The 24,074-nt window shown below is 44.6% G+C and overlaps 1 protein-coding gene across 6 annotated transcripts in view; it reads left to right on the top strand.

The window, feature by feature from the left end:
- dclk1a (doublecortin-like kinase 1a) overlaps positions 1-24,074 on the top strand; it is a 59,841-nt gene that overhangs the window by 7,635 nt on the left and 28,132 nt on the right. For 4 of the 6 annotated variants that reach the window (XM_076889224.1, XM_076889225.1, XM_076889223.1 and 1 more), the window contains 3 exons: positions 2,220-2,615; positions 3,631-3,980; positions 20,636-20,735. In XM_076889224.1, the coding sequence (XP_076745339.1) occupies positions 2,255-2,615; positions 3,631-3,980; positions 20,636-20,735 (811 nt within the window). In that variant the 5' untranslated portion in view covers positions 2,220-2,254. Of the gene's footprint in view, positions 1-1,390; positions 1,647-2,219; positions 2,616-3,630; positions 3,981-7,230; positions 7,308-20,635; positions 20,736-24,074 lie in introns of those variants that run through there. The other 2 variants (XM_004550118.4, XM_012918916.3) reach the window with 2 other exon arrangements.

Genomic DNA, 24,074 nt, shown 5'->3' with positions numbered 1-24,074 from the left:
GGCACTCACAGGCCACTTTATCAGGTACAAGTACTGGGTTGGACCCACATTTACACACATTGCTCTCAACAATGCTTATTTTGTTGTGGCGCAAATTCAGCAAGGTGCTGGACACGTTCCTCTGAGAGTTTGTACCATATTGACAGGATAGTGTCACACAGTTGCTGCAGATTTATTGGTTGCACATCCATCATAACCTCCTTAAACTACATCCCAAAGGAACTTTAGTGGACTGAAATCTGGTGACTGTTGAGGACATTCGAGTGCACTGAACTCATTGTCATGTTCAAGACACCAGTTTGTGTTGATCTGAGCTTTGGGACACGGTATGTTATCCTGCTGGAAGGACCCATCTTCTGATGGAAGCAGCCATGAGAATATGGGAGCACTGTGGTCATAAAGGGATGATCATGGCTAGCATGGTAGGCTGTGGTGTTTCATTATCACACACAAAGACACAGAGAAAGACTCTGTATTATTACTGATGAAAGTGACATCATCAAAACATAACGCTGTAAATAAAATAAACGAATGGCAAAGATGTGAGAAATTGACGGCACCTTCTTGTTCTTCTTTTTTTTTTATCATCATCACTGGCACATATAAATGTTAGATAATACGCACATGCATGTGTGTGGTTCATTAGTGAGTGGTGGAGTGGGATTTTTGTAGTCTCTGGAGTCTATGATGTAGGTCAGCGGTCTTTATCTCTTCCTGCACTGTGAGACTGGTTCCTGTCTTAACCTCAAATTTCAAAGCTCATAGGAAGAAACGAGACAGAAGCATCATTTACATCTCTCAGTTCTCTGCGTTGATGAATTCAGTGTAACTGAACCTCTTTTGAGCTCATCCATACATTTAATTCCCAAGAAAAAAAGTCTTCATACAGCAACAACAGTAAGTCATTGTAGAAGAAATACAGCATGTGGGTTTGTGTATAGAGTTAAAGTATTACATAACAACCCACGTGCAAATGTGGGTTAAACACAATGCTGCATTTACGATCAGTTAAGCTATAAATAATGATTTATGTGAAATATGAGGAGGGAATTAAACTGGAAAATAATCACAGAAAAATATCTGTTTTCTCTCTTTACTGAGCACCACAGTGATGATTTAAAATGCCACAAAGCAGGGTTGACACCACCATCCACCCACCTCAGTTGACGCGTGCTTTTGAGGGGCTGGGTGGGGGTGCAGGACCAACATCCTCCCCAGCACGGGTGGGAAGCGTGTGGTTGCATCCTAATGAGGGGTGGGGGCGCCGAATGAAAATCACGACAGAGTGACGTGGAGGAGGAGAGAGAAAGGGTGGGTGTAAAAAAAAAAAACAGAAAAGAGAATGGGAGGGGAAGCAGCTGCTACCAAGTCCATTTCCAGTCCAGCCTCTGCTGCTTGCTTTCTCACAACGCGCACACAAGCACACACACGCACGTATTCACTGGTTTGGTGTGGTGGGGCACATCAACCGGACAACAAAGAGACGCACAGGGGGGGCTCACACACTGCAGCCAGGACAGCATCACATATCACCGGCGTCCAGTGTCAGGGACGAGCGCACTGAACTCCTTTCTCACATCTGCTGGGAATTAAAGCGTCAGTCAGACTGGAGGTGACCGTCACAGAAGCGTTAATTGCTCGCGTAGGTAAGCCTGAGCAGTTGCTTTTTAAAATTATTATTATCATCTCATACCAGCGTGATTAACTGTTTTATTTGTGGTTTGCTGCAAAGTCTTGAAACACACTTTTATATGTTTTTAACGAGTCTTTTTGGGACTGCAGATTATAACCTGGCATATTTTAATGATGGGCATCTATAACGGGACCGCGATGTTGTGTTTTAACTCCGGCCCAGGAGGGATGTTGGTCCAGCTGCGGCTCTTCTGAATATTTATAGGGCCAAATTAATAGGTTATTATCGATTCGTGACCGAGGCTCTCCAGCCATCTGCGCGTCACAGTAGCTCGGGCGCACTGTCACACACAGCGTGGGTCGTCAAGAAGCGCACTGTCCACTGCTCGGCTTAAGAGCACTTAATCTGTCATTAGTGGGGTATTTTGAGACAGTGCGCCAGCGACGGATACCGGCTGGCGGTTATATCAGCCTTCCGAACCTCTCTTGGGTCGGATATTCATTTTCGGCACCTCCTTTTCATTTGTTATTCGGTAGTTCAAACTTTATCTTCTCCCTCCCCTCCCCTCCTCTTTGTTGTTTCCCAGACAGTACTGCCGTACTTGTGAGCCTCGGTAGCGAAATGGAGATGGAGCATTTTGACGAGCGGGACAAAGGTCAGAGGCACAGCCGCTCTAGTGCGAAGATGAACGGTGTGCTGAGTCCCACACACAGCGCCCACTGCAGTCTGTACCGGACCCGGACCCTGAAGACACTGAGTGCGGAGAAGAGAGCCAAGAAAGTCCGCTTCTACCGCAATGGAGACCGGTACTTCAATGGGATTGTGTACGCCATTTCTGCTGACAGGTTCCGGACCTTTGACGCCCTGCTGGCGGACCTGACCCGTTCCCTATCCGACAATGTCAACCTGCCTCAGGGCGTCCGGACCATATACACCCTGGATGGGTCAAAGAAAATCACCAATATTGAACAGCTAGTAGAAGGTCAGTATAAATACATATGTATATCTGCGACAATTCAAAGCACTGAGACACACTTCCTCTCATCTATGACCTTATCAACATGTTTGTGGTTATCTAACATAATAGGATGCCTCTCTTCTACTCTCTAAAAGAGTAAACACTCCCTGACCTGTGAGCTGAGGTGTTATGTGATCTTCCCTTGCTCCCCCTCCTGCTGCATAGAGTAAGGTCACTAACAAGACTGTAAATGTAAAGTAAGAAGCCCCAATGATAGATAATATGAAACAGCCTGTACATGATACTTTTAGGGGGCATTTCTTCACACAAAAAAGCCTAACCCAGTGAGCACACTGTAGATGACTGCTTTAAGATTATGCAACTCATTTGATGGCCAGATGGCGGTCCAGATATCCGGTGTGTCAGCTCAGGTTATCTTGGTCTGTTTTACTCTCTAAAAGTTACAAGCCAATATCATTAGGTCAGGAGGGGTGAAAGAGGAAGAGCTCTAAGCTGTTGGCAGCAGGTTTAGATGATATGGACTGTTGATTATGTGCAAACAGTAAAGAAAAAAAAACAAACCTTTGACCTCAACATTGATAGGGTCCACTGACTCTGGCATAATTATCGCCTGAGATGGAAAGGTCGCTTCAGATCAATACAAAGCTGATCTGAGTAATCGCATTCGTCCAGTGATGAAACATCTCTATTGTGACGGGAGTGGCCTCCTCCAGGATTTAAAGGGCACCAGGGGTCACTGAATGGTTTGAGGGATCTGAAACCAATGTTAATCATATCCTTTATATGCACGTCGCTCTGAATATAGCAGAACAAATAAGAGTGTATATTTTTTTAAAGAATGGTGTTCACCCCTTCAGTAGAGTTTACCTTTAGATTCTCACCCAAATATATAGTTTTTACTCTTTATAATCTATTTCTTTTGCCAAAAGAAGCCTAAAGATTATCTCTTTTGTTTGGCTGTTTTCTAAATAATCCATCTTTGATACCCTCTCTTTTTTCCAACCCCCCATCCCAACAGGTGAAAGCTATGTTTGCAGTTCGACCGAAGCCTACAAAAAGTTGGATTACGCAAAGAACGTGAACCCCAACTGGTCAGTGAACGTCAAGGCTGCGGCAGCATCGTCCCGCGGGCTTCCGTCTCTGGGCAGCACCAAGACCACCGCCTCAGAGGGTCGCGAAAGCAAGGACTTCATCCGTCCGAAGCTTGTGACGGTGGTGCGGAGCGGAGTGAAGCCCCGGAAAGCAGTGAGGATTCTTCTGAACAAGAAAACAGCCCATTCCTATGAACAGGTCCTTACCGACATCACAGACGCCATAAAGCTCGACTCTGGAGTGGTGAAGAAGATCTACACAGTGGATGGCAAACGGGTGAGAATTCCTTACACGGTTCACTGATTTGTAGTTGTATGGAGTAAATAGAATTGCGCTTGCAGAAGATAAGCAGCCTGTTAGTGTTTGCATGGTATCAAAGAACATTAGACGTGGTTTTGAATTGGTTTTATTGTGGATGACATTGGCTGTTAGCCTGTATTAAATTCGAACTAAATCTCACAATGGAGCCAGTGGGAGATGTGTCACACATGATGAGTGTCTCCACTGAGAGACACACTCAGAAAAAGAGGGAGATATTATATGGCTGTTTTAGACTGGATTGGAGAAGGGAACTGAAGATCTATGGTCTGGTAAAGGAATCAAAAAAAGGGTGTAAATATTTAATGAACACGATCCTGAGCCTTTTATGAATGACGAACATTTTTGTCCCCGTTCACAGCCGGAGCTGTGTAGGGAAAGAGCGGCACAGAGACTGAAAGAGGTCAAATGAAGGTAAAAAAAAGAAATCTATGAATGGAGTCTGAGTTCTCACCCACGCTGCAGCGATGTGTGCCAGAAATCATAGTCATACCCCCCCTTGATAGTCCACCCACCTAACCCGCTTCCTCTCTCAGTGGGTGGGAGGCAGACACTATAAAAAGAACAGGGTTTAAACCAGTTGTGTACGCAGACGTAGTGTGTGTACGTGGATCACACATATTCCTCTCTTTATGTCTGAGTGGAAACAGCACTGGACTTGACCTGCGTGGCAGCCGTGTGAGATCAAGTGCTCTTTCTCACACCTGTGTGTCAACAAGAGGACGGTGCAGAGAGAAAGAGGCCGTCTCTGCCAGCGTGTCAGGTTTTAGCTTATACTTCTGACATGCTTTAACTCCCCAGTCTCTTCCTGTTTGCTTTCATGTCCCCAACTCCATCCCTCACGCCAGCCCACATCATCATCATCATCATCGTTTCTGTCTGTGCATCTGTCCGTGCTCCCCCCGTCTCTCTCTCTGCCTCTCTCTAGGTCATGTCGTAAGTTATTGAATGCACCGCCAGCAGGAGCATCAGTTAAACAGATTGTACTGGATGTAAAGGGTGTCTGGCTACTTGGTGTCATACAGCTATCTCCTAATAGGGCGCTGTTTGACTCGTCTTAACAAATATTCTCTTTGCCTTGTGGTATTTTCATGCTTAATAGGCATTTTGATACACTGCGCTAGCATCTATCCCAACTCTAATCATTGATCTGCATGTGTTCGCACTGGTTTATGATCCCATTTCTGAAGCCACACTGTCTATTTAATGATCCACCGCTAACCCAGCAGGAAGTGACCTGCTGTTTGAACGCAGGCCCAGCCAATAACATCCTGGAATCGCCTTAAGAAACCTCCTGTCGGGGATTAAACTCACACTTTTGCCCAGTGCCCACTTCCTCTGCCACTGGTTACACTTATGTTGGAAATTACAGAATAAATTCTGCTCCTGCCACGTTCAGCCTTCTGCAATTTGAAGTAAGCGTATTACGGCTATGCTATTTTTAGTTAAAGTATTGATCGGGCCTGTAGGCATGGTAACACGCACACTGCCAAATTAGCTGGGCTGGGCTGAGTGCAGATCCAGCTCCTTCGCATTTTTATGTCTGATTTTGTACGTAGGTGTCGATTAATGCCTGTGGGAGAGTTTGCGATTATGTTATTAAGAGAGGAGAAAAAGGGGAGAATGTGGGATTCAACTTGTAAGGTGGGAATTACTGGTGAATAAGCAGCGAGCAAAAGGGTTCAGAACATTTTTGCGTGGCTACAAAAAGGGGAACTCATTAAAGAAATTTAACCTCAGCATGTTTTTTTTTAAGTACCAATGAATGAACTATTATGTCTGAATAAGCATAGGAGTAACATTTTGGATAAATAATGGCAGGGGTTACCTAATGTACCTTTTGACATATCAGAAGTGTGCCAAAGGTAATTTCCTAAGGATAAAGGGACTTTAAGGTTTAAGTAGAGTGTGCGCGCAGGTGCATGCTCGCGTCCTTGCATGGTTTTGCCTGTGTGGCCTGCTGCCGTCAGCTGAGCCGCGTCAGTCATTGAGCCTACGGCAGAAGTAGGTTTCTGGGCCTTGCTGGCAGTAGCGTCGAGTCCCAACAGAGCTGCAGAGCCTAGAGAGAGAGAGAGAGAGAGAGAGAGAGAGAGAGAGCTTGTGAAAACCAGAGCTTGGGCTTCTTTCCTTCATTAACCCCTGTAATGAGGACAGAGTCAGTGCGGAAGGGTTTACGTGTACGTGAAAAACGATCTTCAGAAGTTCAGTTCAAGGAAAAACATGCATATAGATGCTGCTGAGGGAATGTGTTTAGCTGTCAGTCATTTGGTTACACCTGTTCATTTCTATATGCAGGTTCAGGTGCATGTATGAATCTGTACCTGACTGTGTGCAGTGTTTCAGGTCTTTTGGTTGAAATGAAAGCAATCGTCTTTGGGAAACGCTGGGATATTTCTGCAGTGCTTGTTATGTTAGTATGTTATGTAATCTCAAACAGTCTTATAATAACATGCCCCGATTAAGAAATACATACTACATATAATACATATATAAATTAGATCTGATTCTTAGTTTGAACAGGCATTAAGTAACACATTTCTGCACTTAGTGCCGCCAGTACATTTTAGTCAGTAATAATAAAGTATTAGGATGTTCTAAATCCTGCATACCTACGTGTTTATCTACAGTAATGCATGTATGCAATAATGCATGCGATGGAGATTGGACAAGTTGTGAACTCTCTCCGTGAGCTCATTCCACCGTGTCCATTTGGATATCATATTTCCGACTGTAATGCAAGAATCTAGATCAAGTTCCGACCCCCACTATACTGCTACATTGATGCTAACATGCTGGTCTCTTAGTATCTGATAGCTGTTATTTTTAGCTCCATCCTTTCGCCTTTGGGGTTACCACAAATCTCCTATTTCTCGGCAAACTCTTAACCCTGCCAGTTTCTATGAAGATTTGATCTAGTTGCTTAGGAACCAGCAAACCTGATGTGATATCATAGCATGGTGGGATTGTGTAGCTTGGTCGGTCTTAGGAGAACAGAGACGAGCCATAAGTGGCTTAGGACACAGACACGGCTGGCCTATTAATACTTTTGAGCTGTGTTTACACACACACACACACACACACACACACACACACACACACACACACACACACACACACACACACACACACATTATGTAGGACCCCAGCTGCCAGCCTTGAGCCTGCTGAGGCCACTTAGCATGGATAGTGACACACACCCTTTTTTGAATGGATTCATCTAGATTTCTGCTCATGCATCGCTGGCCATTAACTGCAGGCACTTGATGCTGATTACTCATTTCTAAGGTCGGTTGCATTCTATTATTCAGAGTCTCATTACTCAGACCTTGTAGTTTGTACCTCAGGGGGTTGAGCACAGGGAAATAGTAGCATTCTCACATTAAGCGCTAATGCTAATGCTAAAGCTAAAACACGCATAAAAAAGGGGACACTTACCCAAAGTGGTATAAATGCTTACAGAAAAGGTTTTAAAATGGAAAAAATATGCAAAACAAAGAGAAAAAACTGCTAAAGAAGAGGAGCTGGCAAACAGTCAATTAACTTCCATAAAGTTAGAAGACAAAAAAAACCATGAAATATTTTAAATCATTGGTAAATTAAGCAGCATAGGCTGATATGCTATTTTTGTTCTCTAAACTGAACAAGGTGGAACATTACTTGAGTCCACACTTCTCCTAAAGCATCATATCATATCATTAAGTTTAATGCCATGGTGGCCATGTTGCTTTAGGGTTAATGGCATCAGCCTGTCTACTTGTTCGTCCCTTCAATGATGAAATTATGCTAAATTATAGAAAAAAACCACAACACTGTTACATGTAAGTTGCTGTTTGCTGCCAATTAATTTGATTTAATTTAAAGAGGTTATGCACTGTTCATCTCCTTTTCCATTATATTCTTATGTCAACCCTCTTTTACATTTGGTATTAAAAAACAACATAATAACGTCTCTTAAGGTGAGGTAGAGGTTACTTGTAGGAGTGATGAACTACTTGTTCACTATCTGCAGTGCAGCTCTCGCTTCTTTAACTGCATTGTTGGCTTGTCCTTCTGCTTGTTGGCAAGGCAAAAGAATCTCTTATATCCTTTTATCGTCATCTTCTGTTTCCTCTGCAACCTCCTTTTTCTCCACCACGCCCCCTTTTAAAATTTTCTCTCCACCCATGACTGCATCTGTTCTATTTGCATCTTCATATATTATTCATCCTCATCACCCAGTTTTCAATCCCCACATCTTTACGTCCTCTGGTCTTATATGTCCTCTCTCCTAACTTTTCTCAGTATGTCTGTCACTTTGCTGGCAGCCTTCCGCTGTTTTCTTTTTTTCATGGCTGTCTAGTCTTCATTTAATTAGCACACTCGACATGCATCCCCAAATCCAAGAGGCTGCAACATATGGCATTGCTCTTTCTGCCCCCCCACCCTCCCTACCCACCCTCCTTTTTTTTTTTTTGCACATTACTCCATATTTGCTTTGTTTTTCATTGTTTTAATTGTGCCTGTCTCCTTTCTCCCTCTGAGTCTGAATCCAGCTCTGCAGTGACTATAGACAAGGTGCTACATTAGTGATACTTACAGAACGCAAGGACAGCAATTATGTTATGCTCATATGCAAAGCATTAGATCTTGTTATTCGCTGCGGGATGTATTTAATGTTGATGATGTCACCTTTTCTGTATATGAGGATCGTGGGAAGCAGAGCCCCCATCTGCTCCTGCTGTTCTGCTGAGTCACAGTTACTCAGCACAGTGTGGATATGTGTATTTGTTGCTAGTACATAGTCAATTTGTTACTGTGGAGTGTAGTTTTGCATTCCCAAGCAGAAATGCTAAGACTATACTGCTGTTTTTGTGTGTAAACAGGCAATATAGAAGGCTTTTTTGTCAGGCTGTCTGTCTGTCCGTCTGTTTCCTTCTGGTTTGGTAAACCAGTCTGTGTGTGTGTGTGTCTTGGTCCACCAGTGAAGAGTGACTGTAGCAGATTGGAGAGCCTATTGTAGTCAGAGGATCTGCTGCCAAATTAGGATCGATGGCAGACGTTTCCAGCCCTGGCAGACTGTTCAGGACTTAGTCACACCACAACTTTATCACACGCACACACGCACACGCACATGCATATACATATACATATACAGTCTGACTCATTCACTTCCTGAGTCACTCATTCTCTAATCTGCCTCAAATGAATCTGCATTTGAAAGATTGGATTCCAGCTTCATGCTTTTGGCTGCTTAAAGAGTCGGACTGACACATATCATCTGTCAGATTAGATTTTGTCTAATGTGACAGAAGATATATCTTATTTGAACAAAGCTTATCCAGGCCAGCTGGAAGGCAAAAATGCCGTGCTTTGTTAATAAACACCTCAGAAGTTTTAAAATCGCAAAAGATAAATGTTAATGTGTGGCTAACAGAACCAAACCTTCAGAAGCAAAATCTTTGCATCCTTTATGACCAAGAGTTGTATTTAATGCAGTAGTGGGTAGTCAGCACAACTCACTACACTTATTATTATGCATTTTTTTAATGGTGTCATGAATGTTTTTTAAACCATCATCAGAGCCTGCACTATTGCTCATTGTTCTTTATTTCTGTCTATCAGCATCAACTTCAAAAGGTCAGAGTTTAATCTGCATGTTATGCATTATAGAGTAGTGCATGTTTGTCTTTCCTCTATTATTGCAGTTAAAAAAGGCTGAAGTTACATTTTAATTGGAAGCCATATTGGAAGATTTGTTTAGCCGTGGTTGAGTCAGTCAGACTTGGACTGACGACTTATTTGTTCTTGATTTATTGGTAAATGTTTGTTTATGTTTATTGCAAGTAGCATATTGGGACCGCATCCTTATCCAGCCTCGTTTTGTATAATAATTAACCTGATTTTGAATCCTTGCCACAGGTTTTATTTTCTTCTGTTAGTTGAGCAAAATAAGACATTTCAAAGCATTTGTCAGAAAAAAGTATGATGGAATTTACATTTTATGGATTAATTGAGAGCGTGATCAGCAGGTGAATCAACCATGAAAGAGTATTCCATCTCAGCCCTCAAGTTTGTTCTGCTTAGCAGTTAGTTAGACTGCTTCCTCGCTGCTCACTTAATTGATCCCATGGCACCCGCTTACTTAGGCTCTAAAAACCTGTTTTAGCTCATTAATTCAGCATACATTCGTATTTTATGCATCACACACACGTGCTCCTGCACGCGCACCGGTTTCCCACTATTGGCTGAAACCAGTAGCTTGAAAGAGAAAGAAGGAGGAAAAACATCTTTACACAAATGAATGACAGGAAGATGTTGTCAAACAGCTTCACAAGAAAGTTTGCTTTCCCCCTGTGGAGGCCAGAAGCAGTTACACAAGCTGTTATGCAACAAAGCATCCAGCCAGGCAGGCAGGCAGCCTGCTGCTCTGGTTTGAGGTGAACGCAGTAACACCAGCGCCAACTCAGCCTGCTGCACAGTTAATTGGCCCCACATCAATGCTGCTTTTTGTTTCTTCTGTTTGCTTTCCCCCCGGTTCTTCCTGCCATCCCTTGTTCCCCGCTCCTCTCTGTCAGTTCACATTCAGTTTCTGGTGAAACTGGGCTCTTTGCGTTGTGCTGATTAAATCAGCGGGAGGTCACGTGTAAATTCACCGTCAGGGTACGGACAGTGTCCTGATCTCTCTTAGATCACTGTCTCTCTGTCCTTTAGTCAGGTGGCTCTGCACTTCTCTGCGTCTCCTCTGGGTCTACGAGGACATTAGGAGGTGATTAGAAGAATAAGGAAATTAGCTTTAGTTGTTTCATGTGAGAATGTTTTCGGTGATGCTTTATTGCTGCTTAAATATTAAAGCTTTGTCAGTCAGTGTCATGGTTTTTTTTCTTCACATCAGAGGCTCTGAATGATAGAAACAAACACTTTACCCTTTGTTGTTTCTGTATATCCATATTTGTGTCAGAGCATCTGTCAGTTAATCCGTCAGTCTGTGTGTCTGTCAGTTCCATCTGTCTACCCTCCCATCTTCGGTATCCTTACAAGGAAAGTTTTTTTTCAGAGCAGCGTGAAAGGCCCTGTTGGCTCGCTACGGTCGATTCAGCACCACAGACAGCTCCTCCTCAGTCTGAGACGTGGCATTTCCGTGGGCTGGATTATGTTGACCTCACCATCTATTGTGGTGCAAAAGATTAGTGGTTGAATCTTCTTTTCTTCTCCTTCTGCTCTTGTTTCTTTTTTTTTTAAATTCTGGAATTGTAGCCATATGTTTGACTAAGTTTGTTAACAGAGAAAGAAAAAACATTTTAAAAAGTACCCAAAAATGAGGTGCAGGAAGGGTACAGACTCATTTGTATTTTTGTTTTCTTTTTTAATTAATTGGGATTATTTCTGGTTCATAAAAGTCATTGAATGATCAAAATCACAAACTCCCACCTATGCTGATTTGTTCAAAAGCCAACAATATCAACTGAGTGACTAGTGATGTGAAATCAAGAGTACGAACTAAGTGAAATTTAAGCAGAATTCAACCTCCTGTTACCTAGTAGTAAATACAATTGCATGCAGCCTCACGTAGTTACACATTATCGTCTCTATCTATGATTGGCTGTCAGAAATTCCCACTAAAATGTGACAGGAGCTGACAGGTGTGTCTTCCACCTGTCAGCTCCTGAAATCAGACAGAGGGACATAAATAGGCGATCCAAATGAGTAGAGCGAGAAGTGTTGTCACTGATCATTTGCTACCAGCATATGATTCACGAGAGCGGATGGAAAGTGAGAGCCAGGCAGATGCTTTGATTTAAATGTGTGTGTGTGCATTTTTCCTTGCCAAATAAGCATTAACACTGTATATGCCATATGTTATGTGCGATCTTATAAAAAACAGGATAGATGCTATGACTCACAGTAGATTAATCTGCATACTTAAACTGTTTTCATGTGTTTTTTAAAGTTCTTTTGAGTCCCAGGTGTTCCTACTTAAGCTTTACGTAGGCGAATTTAGGTGAATACATTTGCATATGTTTAATTTCAATTGTAGGTTGTTCTTTTGTCATTACATTTATGTGCTTCAGTTCTCTTGATTCAAGGTAAATTGAGTCAATTTCTTTTTTCATTTGTGGGATTTTGTACTGGCTGTGTCCTCTTCCTGTGATTATTAACCAGCGCCACCGTGTGGTGGCAGTTATTTCCCTGCGTCAGTTTCTCATCCACCTTTGCTGTGATGTTCTGGACATTGCATTAGCTGCGACACCGTGTAAGACCAAAACCTGCAGGTTTCCCCAGATATGATTTGTATTTGTGCTGAAAGACAAAATGAAAAGCAAATAGAAGAAAGAGCGAGGAACAGACACGTCATGGAGTTAGGTGATTCTACACTAGATGGCGCAGTGGCGACATAAAACAGCTTCATAATGGCCTGTTGGTTGTTTTATGCACGATGATCGGGAGCTGGAGGCTTATTCTGCAAGGATTTCTCTAACTGTTTTTTTTCCCATTGTGGAAAATAAACAAAACTTGCCCCCATTGTTATATAAAACACAGTGATACCTATTAAACTGGCCTGTTAAGCGTGATAGCAGTGGACAGTAAAGGAAGAAGTTCAGGGTCAGGCCCATAAGGCCCAGCAAAGAATAAGCTGACATTTTTTTCCTTACTGGTGCTGAGCTGATGGGAAGATTATGAAATCTCCACACTCCTCTGCTCTCCTCTCACTGTTTTAGACTAGATTAGATTTAGATGAGTCTTTTCCTCCGGTGCTCCGTTTCTCTCACCCCGGCCTTGTTTATAGCAGCAGTAGATGTTGTGTAACTGTGCTGGTTCTCTGGGAGAAGGGAGCATCAGAAACATCAAAGTGGCTTGTTTTGTCATTGGGCTCGGATAAGGGCTCGGAGCAGCAGTCAGGAATAAATCTTCTCCGCTGCCCCCCCCCCCCCTCTGTTTGCTTCCTCTCTAACTCAGGGGATTTGATGATTTGGTTTAATCTCTCTCTGATTTTCTTTTTGATTGTTTTCTTTTCCTTTTGTTCTCTTCACCTTTACCAGCTCACTCATCTCTTCATCATCAGTTGATCCATCTTCCTGAGTGTTTCAGAAAAGCGCTTCCTCTCGCAACATCTTTTTTTCACCATTAACCAGGTCATTTGCCACAAGGGCGTGTTTCTGCATTTGTGTGAATGAAGCAGATCATATCATACTATGAGCAAATCATACTCATAGTAGGTAAAATATTAATAATGGAGCTCTCTTATCACCATGTACGCATTGTTGCAGTCAGTGGCATGCATCAACCATGCAACAGTGCCTTAAGGGCATCATCACCATGGCAGCTATACTTTTACTCACCAGTCTCAGTAGACAGTTTGTGTTTGTGTGTTGCTCATTAGCTGCCCCAGATGAAACTCGTCCTTATCTTCCCGTCCTTATCATCCCTGAATCCTCATTCTTTCGCTTATTTATCTTATTACACTCTGCTTTTTCCCCCTCCGTGTTTGCCCAGTATTCTCAGGTTGATATGCTTCAAATATCCTAATTTCAAACAAGGGTCTTTGTTAAATAGCAGCAGTCCTGGCTTAAGGACTAACTGCTTCAGAGCAGCAGATGTATACAGATATATAGAGCCCTCTGCTCCAGTCCTGCACAAATTGATTGGAACAACAGGATGTGCGTCATGCCAATAAAGATCACAGATTTCAAAAGAGCCCAAGTTTTAAATCGATGAGGCTCAAACGAAGAGTCTTAGACGTCAAAAGAAAAATCTTTCCATTAGAGATGAAACAACTAGTGGATCAATATTTGCACTCTGTCACGGCTGGCGGAGTGAGCCGTGTGGTGTGGAGGAAAGGGAGGACCCAAAATGCAGCAGTGACTGATGATACGAGTGATGTTTATTTACAAAGTGACAATGGCAGAAACAGGCAGTGAGGCATGACAAAACAACTGAAGAAACCTAAACTGGGAGAACTAAATGACAAACCTGAGACCATACAAAAGGGGTGCGGGGCAGAGAGACGCAGAGACAGGAACACCATAGAACGCAGACGAGCCGACAACGAACACAGACCGACACCCACTAAATATACACACACAAGGTAATCAGGTAATCACACACAGGAGGGAAGAACAGCTGAACCTAATACACATGAGGACCGGAGGACACAAGCTGAACACAATGACAACAGACACAGACCTTCAAAATAGAATAGGAAATCCAGAACATGAGCCTTCAAAGTAAAGCAGGAACACACAGACTGATTTACAACACAACACGGGGACATGAACAGAGCACCAAGGACAGACACAGGTAGGGCTGAATACACACACCAAACTACAGGTTCAACCCTAAACCAATACAAAATCAGAATAAACACAAAGCACAAAAATGAACTTCAAGGAAACACAAAACGCTGGGCCAAAATGACCCAGGACCATGACAGTACCCCCCCTCCAAGGGCTGACTCCAGACAGCCCAAAACAAAAACAGATGACCAACCCAGGGCGGGCGGCGGGGGCCCAGGACGGAGGGACCAACACCGAACAAAAACAAGCCCCAGCGAACCAAGTGACCTGTCCAAAACAAACACACATGCCGGAGCACAAGGACAAAACACAGTTCAGGAGGCCGGCCCGGAGGCTGACACAGATCCAAAAGCCGACCGAGCGGAAGGCAGCGGTGGCGGAGTGGAGGCAGTTCAGGGGGCCGACCGTGCACACGGCAACGGCGGCGACGGGCAAACAGTTCTGGGGGCCGACCGTGCACACGGCAACGGCGGCGACGGGCAAACAGTTCTGGGGGCCGACCGTGCACACGGCAACGGGCAAACAGTTCTGGGGGCCGACCGTGCACACGGCGACGGGCAAACAGTTCTGGGGACCGACCGTGCACACGGCGACGGGCAAACAGTTCTGGGGACCGACCGTGCACACGGCGACGGGCAAACAGTTCTGGGGACCGACCGTGCACACGGCAACGGCGGCGACGGGCAAACAGTTCTGGAGGCCGACCACTTGGAAGGTAGTGGTGGCCACCGAGCAGGTCCGGAGGACGGCCACGATGCCAGCGGCGGCGACGAACTCTTTCCGGAGGCCGCCCCCGAAGGCCGTGATGCCATCTTAGAGGCCCGGAAAACGGCCGGCAGAGGCGAGGCAGAACGGGTCGAGCTCGCTCCAACGGCGGTGTGGCAACCGCAGAATCAGACGAGGCGGGACCAGACGAAGGCGGAGCCGAGGCCGGACCAGGCGCGGATGACGACGCGGAGGCCGGACCAGGCGCGGATGACGACGCAGAGGCCGGACCAGGCGCGGATGACGACGCAGAGGCCGGACCAGGCGCGGATGACGACGCAGAGGCCGGACCAGGCGCGGATGACGACGCAGAGGCCGGACCAGACGAGGATGACGCAGAGGCCGGACCAGACGAGGATGACGCAGAGGCCGGACCAGACGAGGCCGAAGACTCTGAGGCCGCAGCAGGCGAGGGTGATGAGACTGCAGCTGGTGATGAGACTGCAGCTGGTGATGAGACTGCAGCTGATGGCTGGACGGGCTCCTCGGGCCCCCCAGCTGACGAGGCAGAAGGCTGGACGGGCTCCTCGGGCCCCCCAGCAAAAACAGTCTCAGACCCAGTGGGCACTGGAGCCCCTGGCACACACAGAACAGAACCAGCAGGCACACGGGCCTCTGGCAGGGACGCAACAGAACCAGCAGGCACGCGGGCCTCTGGCAGGGACGCAACAGAACCAGCAGGCACGCGGGCCTCTGGCAGGGACGCAACAGAACCAGCAGGCGCACGGGCCTCTGGCAGGGACAAAACAGACTGCAGCTGCGCGGAGCACCGACCCTGCTCAGGCAGCGACAGCCGGGTGCAGTTCTCAGCTGGGTTCTTAGCCTCCAGGGGTCCAGAGTCAGCTGAGGGCTGTAACTTAACCTCTGGTGAGGCCCTGGAGCAAGTAGCAGTCTCTAAACTAGCCAGCTGTTGAGGAACGATTGCATTTTTAACGTGTTTGTCTCTCTGCAAATAATACGTACTAGAAAAAGAGTCAAAAATGGGAGGCACAAGCGCAGCCTCCCGTACAGAGGGAGTCTGTGAAGACGGAGACGGCATGAATGACTGGGCTAGCGGAGATACCGGAGTCAGAGTTGCTTGTGGCTGTGCAGCTAAACGAGGTAAAGACAGCTCAGCAGGAGAATGAGCAAGCAACACACAGTTCTCCTTGTCGTCTGCTGCACCAAACAAAGTCCCTGGATAAACTGTTCCACAGTCCAAGACAGAAAAAGGGTCCTTCTCACTCACCACGGCCGGCAGTTCTGAAGTTCCAATATCTGGCTGTGGGGTGACGCGCCGACGGCGCGATCGTCGCTTCCTCCCGGGCAAAACCTCCGGCGGGCCGGGCAAAACCTCCGGCGGGCCGGGCAAAACCTCCGGCGGGCCGGGCAAAACCTCCGGCGGGCCGGGCAAAACCTCCGGCGGGAGAAGCTGACGTGGCTGTTCCGGGGTGGCCGTAATCCGCTGCTGCTGGACAAAGTCTGTGGATTCCCGAGCTCGCACCACCCCCCGGGCTTTATGCAGGTTGCAAATTAAGCCTGAAACTCCCTTAAGCTGGCAGAGGTAGGGATTTTCTTCCAGGATTGCTTCGATGGCTTTTAACCCCACCACTTGTGCCCTTGCGTTGGTGGTGTGGGTTACCCAGTCCATCAGGCGTCGGATGCGTGCGAGGTCGCTCTCTCCAGACAAAGCTGCTGGGTCCATGTTTGGTCGGCTCGTACTGTCACAGCTGGCGGAGTGAGCCGTGTGGTGTGGAGGAAAGGGAGGACCCAAAATGCAGCAGTGACTGATGATACGAGTGATGTTTATTTACAAAGTGACAATGGCAGAAACAGGCAGTGAGGCATGACAAAACAACTGAAGAAACCTAAACTGGGAGAACTAAATGACAAACCTGAGACCATACAAAAGGGGTGCGGGGCAGAGAGCCGCAGAGACAGGAACACCATAGAACGCAGACGAGCCGACAATGAACACAGACCGACACCCACTAAATATACACACACAAGGTAATCAGGTAATCACACACAGGAGGGAAGAACAGCTGAACCTAATACACATGAGGACCGGAGGACACAAGCTGAACACAATGACAACAGACACAGACCTTCAAAATAGAATAGGAAATCCAGAACATGAGCCTTCAAAGTAAAGCAGGAACACACAGACTGATTTACAACACAACACGGGGACATGAACAGAGCACCAAGGACAGACACAGGTAGGGCTGAATACACACACCAAACTACAGGTTCAACCCTAAACCAATACAAAATCAGAATAAACACAAAGCACAAAAATGAACTTCAAGGAAACACAAAACGCTGGGCCAAAATGACCCAGGACCATGACACACTCAACATTTTGCAGTTGTAGCTCCTCAAATCAGAGAGCATTGTTGGCTCATTTTCTTTTATATAGTGTATACAACATAAACATTGTTAGAATAGCTCTAATAAAGAAACTTTTTTAGAGATCATAGATTTGTGCATAAAAATGCATATATAAGAGTCATTTCTACAGTCTCTGGTATGGATGAACACACAAAAATATACTGGTTCATATTGATTAATAAACAGTTGTGCAAATGCAAGGCTGTATTAAACTAAAACCATCAAAAGAAATATTTGTTTAAAGTAATTTTTCTGTGTTTAAAAAAAAGTGCAAAGGTGCTGAGACTTAGCATGATAATTACTATAATTGCATGCAGTACAAGAGGGCAAAAGGTAGAGGGCGAGGACAGTTTGGCAGTTTTTGCAAAAAGGAGAGAGCCACATGTGTTGGTTTATGTTATGCTGTCTGTTATACACCTGGAGACAAAATCTGTGTGGTTGCACTTTTTTCTTGTTTTTAGGGACGTAAATGAGAAATACACAATATAGCATATGGTGAGCCCATAGGATGGCAAGTCCATGTCGTGCTTTTGGGCTGTGCCTGGCTGGCCTCTTGGAGTTAGATGAGGTGCTTTGGGCATCTGGCTAGGGGACCTCCTTTTCACCTCCTAGATGAGATGTTTCAGGCATGTTCTGCTGGGAGGGGGATGCAGAGCAGACCCAGGATACTCTGGAGAGGTTATTTCTCTCAGCTGACTTGGGTTTCCTGTGGTTTCCTGCAGACATCAGTGGTCAGAGTGCTTGCTGCGACCACACATGCTGCAAGAAGTTAACCACTGAGCCCATACAGCTGATAGGGGACACTGCCACAGCAGCTGAGAGCGGCTCAAGATGGCTATGATTAATGAGAGCTTGCAGGTAAACCCTAACCTTGTCTTCACCACTCAGGTAACCTTGACACACCTACTGAAGGGTTCCCAGGAAAGTGAGCACTCTCACCACCTCACCTGTCCTTGATTATGACAAGAAAGCCATTACATCCAGTTGCTTCAGCTTATAGCAAAGCATCTTTGACATTTGTTTCACCCTGTCAGATCAGTAGTTCAAATTGCAAAGATATCATCAGGACTCAGAAGCTCAACATCTCTCATCTCTCTCTCAAAAACAAGGTCACAATTGTGTTTGATTATCTAAACAATTGGCAATTCATTTTCTTTCAGTCAGCTCATTAATTAATTGACCAAGCAGCATGCGTCATTAGAGAGTGACTGATGTAACGTAGGCTGTGTAAAGACAAAGAGAGATGCGTTCATTGGAGCATCACAGGTGACAGATTCAGCTTGCTGCAACTAAACACGAGTGTATGTGAGACCAAAGTTTGCCTGAGCCTGAAGCAGCCAATAACATTATCAGTGACAAACTTTTCAGTAATCGCTGTGCTTTCAAAGTAGAAGTTGTGTTCAGTGTACTGTAAGCACAAAATCTGATATCACTTCGAAAAAAATGTGAAAAATACTCGAATTAAAAAACTTTACCTTTAGAGAAGTGGCCAAGTCGTCAGCACTGACGCACTTGGGAAATGTTTCCGGCATCTGTATCACGCCATCTTGTTAGGAAGTTGAGCCGCTCGCCCCTGAAATAATCACCAGCGCTATCAGGGGACATCAGGGAACAAAGCAATATGCACTCTGTTATGAAACTGGAGTAATATCATTTCCACACGCAGACACACACACACACACACACACACACGCACACATATGCAGACACACACAAGCATTAATTTAAAAAGTTAAATGAAAGTGATCCATACTCCACAGAGAGCCTGTGCCTGAGATTAAACTTGTTTTCTATCTCCCCGCTGGCTCATCTGTGGGTCTACGGGGGGTAAAGCAGGACAACTCCCTTCTTGACACACACAGACGCACACACAGAATGGCCTCTTTGCTGTTTATTTGGCATTTTGCTGATAATGCTGTTACATCATTTGTGACTTTCTTTTGGGGCACTGATTGGTGGCTAATGGGAATCTAAATGGATTCTTAGATGCTAATTGCCATGAAAATGCAATAACTGAAGCTTTGTGTTTGTGTGCTAACTTCAGGCGGTGTTACACTTGCATGCAGCCTAAACTATAATAGCTCCTAATAGGTTTTTGGTAGGAGATTTGTCATACTAGATGAATGAACTATTGTCTTCCAGTAAATCCCTTTCTGACTGTACCGTTTCCAGTGGAGAAATATCATTTGGAATATTGATGTCTTGGAATTGAAGTGTGATGGTTGGCCTTTGGGGTGTAATTAAAGTTATTTGAGCAATTCACGCAGCGTTTAGATCAGATATGGAATTAGCTGTTGACTAAATCAAATAGGAAAAAAATGAACGGTGGTGTGCTTTTCATCCTGTTTGTCATCATAAACAGCCCATTGCTGAGGTTTCTTCCTGGTAGAGAACCAGTGATCTTACAAATTAAAAAGGCACATAACACCTGTCTTGTGCTGCAGCTGAAGATTTGTGAACAATGTGTTTATTAGGCGTGTCTTAATGAAATGGTGTCCATCTGTAGACAGCCTTAAAAAATAATCCAACACTAACTGTGGTGTTAACCAAATCTGTGGCTTTGGTTTTAACTGCACATTAGGGAGCTCATCAAATAATGACAGCGACGCCTTCAGAGTCCTTTTATCCATAGGTCCGTCTACCTCATCCATCCTTCTCTTTGTTATTCACCACCATTTATAAGATACTGGCCTTCATTTAACCCCACTTGCTTCTCTGGATGTCCGGTGCATGAGCTACGGTGCATCAACAAATTAGTGAGTCAGCAAGGTCCCATTATAGTTACTGATAGACTGATTAGGTGCAGAAGCAGCACAGCGCTGCTGCTTGGGGACTTGTCGGGAACATGGACTGTCTATAAAGAGGTTTGGCGAGCACACAAAATGAACCAAACAAAACCAGTACGCACACACCTCTGGTGTTCTTCACAGTCCTCGGGCTCAGTGAATGTGCCCCTTCACCCGAGCACAGGCAGAGGAAGCCAGTGTTGTGAGCATGCACAATGCAGAGTATGTGAGTGGCTCTCGCAGTTTGCAATGTATACATACAAACACTATCAGCAGCTTACAAGTGACTAAAGTAGACTATGTGACTAAATTTGCCAACATGTTAGCAAATTGCTGTTGTTAGAAAATCTCATTTTCCTGAATAAAACGTTGAGCATTTATCCAACCTTACAAAAACTGAACTCTTCCATCTCTTCAGGTGTCATGCCTGCAGGACTTCTTTGGTGACGAGGACATCTTCGTGGCTTGTGGACCAGAGAAGTTCCGCTATCAAGATGACTTGATGCTGGATGAAAGTGGTGAGAAATACCTTCTCTTACATTTCTATCCTCACGTTTCCTATTTTATTCTTCCCTCCCTTCCTTACTTTCTATTTTCTATCAAATTAACCAAATCTTTTTTTTTAAACCATTAGTCATTTTATAAGCACTCTTTAAATGACCCCAACTTTGTTATTGTTACGGTTTGACGGGGAGAACTCAAGCGCAGGACTCCAGAATCAGCTGTACACAATAATTTATTTACAGAATCCACCTTGTGTATTTACAGGAAGTGCAGGGCAGTGCTATATACAATTAAGTGAGCGACGGGGCTCTGGGGAAATCCAAGGGGGTAGTCACGCGTTCTCCAACTCTCCACACTCACGGCCACAGGTTCACTCATCCACACTCGACACAAAGAATCACACGGGGAGGGAATCCAGGAGGAGAGACGGGGAGACGAGGAATAGTTACACAGTTCACTTCTAAACATTTGACTTAGCTTTGCTGTAGACTTGACTTTCACTAACGCGTGGCAGACAACGATCCAGCGAAGAACAGCAGTCACCTCCTGGCTTAAATGCTGACCGCCCTGATTAGGCTCAGTTGTTTCCTCCCACCGAGGGCGTGAACCCACAATGACAAGAGGAGAGAGAGAGAGTGGAAGTTGGAGAGAAAGATAGAAAAAACCTCAGATCAGCTGGACACTGATCCTGCTGGGTGTGACAGTGACTATTTGTGCTAGAGACAAAAGGAAAATACTTTTGGAAAGAATAGAAGATATTTGGTGTATCATGGCAGCACAGAGCTGTCATAAGGTACTGCTTTCTGAACACAGCTCTTCCTTCATTAGCATAACTTCTCAACCACTTTAGGCTAGAGAGAAAATTCAAAGGATTCCTGAACGATAACAATTATTTTGACATTTTACAGCCAAAATTACAAAATAAGTCCAGGGTCCTGCATGATACTTGGGTGATAAAGGGCTAAGTACATGCACGTCATCATAAAACATTTCAGTGAATAAAATAAAAAAAACATTACCGGTAATCTTCCTGGTTCAACCCTCTGCTTGATGTCCAACACATTTTACATTTTGGGCCACAAACAGCCCACTTTGACCAGTGAAAGTCCCATTTCTGTCAGTGTAAAAGAAATTTAAGTACACATTTCACCCTGGAGATATCTTCATATAAAAACTGTCTGTTTCTCTTCATGATGAAGCAATGCTGCTGACACTTTGGGCTAAAGTTGCAAGAAATAAATGTATAAAATTGCAATAAAAAAAAAGGTTTGGTAGCTTGTTGCCCTGACTGTGTTGGAATTGTAACACAGAAGAGTTTTGCTAATTCACAGCACGATTTGTCTCACTAAAATAAAACAAGATCTTTTCTGTCATTTAATTGTTTTTTCTATTACTTTTTAACTGGTGTTGTACAAATGTAGCAAAGGCTGTAAAACTAAAAAGCAGTTCAATAACCGAAATTTATGTCCTCATACATTTTTTCCGAAGCCATTGCATGGGCCAAACTGGAGTTTTTGAAAGGCCCATTCTGGCCACCGGGCCTCATGTTCGACACCCCAGCTGTAGGCTGTCTACTTCATCCTCTCCTCTCGGTCCACTGCACTTAAACCACCGTCTAACCTATTTTACCATTGTTCCTCTCCCTCTTTTCTGCCTGTCTCCCCACCGCTATCCACTGAGGATGTGTTCTGTCCTCACTTTACCCATCTGTGTGTGCTGCTGCCTGTCTCTCTCCCCCTTCCCTTCACTCCTGCCATTTAGTGCTCATCTGTATTCTTACCCTCTCATCTCTCTTCCTGTCTCCTACATGAATGAGTGTGCACTGGGTTTTGTTGAAAGGTTTATTCAATTTATTTGTTTCCCAGGTATCCATCCCGCCATGGTTGCAAACCTCCGCCCCCTACCCTCTTTTGTCTCCCTTTTCCCCTCACTCCTCCTCCTCACTGTTCTTTCATTTGGAGCACATTGTGCCTTCCTGCTTTCATTAGCTATGTCTTCCTTTGGTAACCTTCCTCTGTCTTGAGAATGATAACAACAAAACTTTTTCCTTCATGCAGCAAGGTTTATAAGCCTGTGATTCGACTATGTTTAATTAATTACTGACGATTGTCTCCATAAGCATTTTAAACCAATCACTTATAGCTAAGAAGCACCTCTTATCCGTGTGATGAAAATTTAATTATCTGCCCACGCTTGCTACAACTGCGTGTGAACAAAAAACACACTAACAGCACAGCAAGCATGCCCACTGTCGTCCTTGCTCTTAGAGTTCGTAGAGTACATTAGTACATTTTCTAGTTCATCAGGATTTGCTGTATTTTCTTGCTGGAAGAATACAATAGGGTCATTTCCGCCTCAAAGCTTCCTCCAAATTTGTTTTTTGAGCTGCTGTTGTGAAAAGAGCTCCAGTCCTCTTTGAAACACTGTAAATATGTGGAGTTCAGCTGGCTGTTTTCGGTTTCTTTTCATGTATTCCCAGTTTGTCTCAATGATGTTGAAATAAGGGCTCTGTGGGGACCACAGAAGTGGTTGCAGGGCTGCTTGTTCTTGTGTCTCTGCCTGTATCGTAGGCTGCTGTCATGCTACTGAGTGAAGACTAGTCAGACAGCTCCCTGATGAAAACACGTGTTTGAAGAATCCAGATATGTCAAACTCAAGCCTGTACATCTCTAACTTTCACCTAAAACTGCGTTTAAACTTCAAGCGTTGATTTCTGACCTTGTGTTGACTATTTAATGTGTGAAGGACATAAAGGCCTGGTAATGTAATCGTAATTCAGTTAATTATACTATAGTGATCTAAAGGAAAGTTTTCAGGCGCCCATGTTTATATTTTGCTAGAAAAGTGTGAAATAGGTCCAAAGATGCATTTGTGCAAATACATAATAACAGGCAAAAACTGAGGTTGTATAAATCTAATGAGCCTGAAAGTCAATGTTTGGTATTCCCATCTTTATTCTTGCACACAGCCTGAATGCTCTTAGGCAAGCCATCTTTTAAGTAGTCTTCAGGAATAGTTCTCCAGGCTTCTTGAAGGATGTTCAAAGCTTCCTTTTTTTTCTGTTTTCTGTCAAGATGATCTCACGCTGCTTCAGTAATATTAAGGTTCAGGCTCTGGAGAGGCCAATCCATGACTGATATAGAGTTTGTGTGTTTTTCTATTCAGGTGTGCTTTACGGCAGCGGGAGTGTGTTTGGGATCTTTCGCATAAGACCTGTTGTCACTAATTTTCCGTTCAGTTCTTGTGTAATTTGGCATCCATAAGTCTTTGTTCTCTATTTATCTTCCTTGAGAATGGCTTCTTAACAGGTACACTTCCATTAAGACCATTTCTGATGAGACTTCAGTGAGCAT

Source organism: Maylandia zebra, linkage group LG10, assembly GCF_041146795.1.
Source record: "Maylandia zebra isolate NMK-2024a linkage group LG10, Mzebra_GT3a, whole genome shotgun sequence".
Lineage (NCBI taxonomy): Eukaryota > Metazoa > Chordata > Actinopteri > Cichliformes > Cichlidae > Maylandia > Maylandia zebra.
The sequence above is the reverse complement of the archived record's forward strand: the minus strand, read 5'-3'. Positions and strand labels throughout refer to the sequence as shown.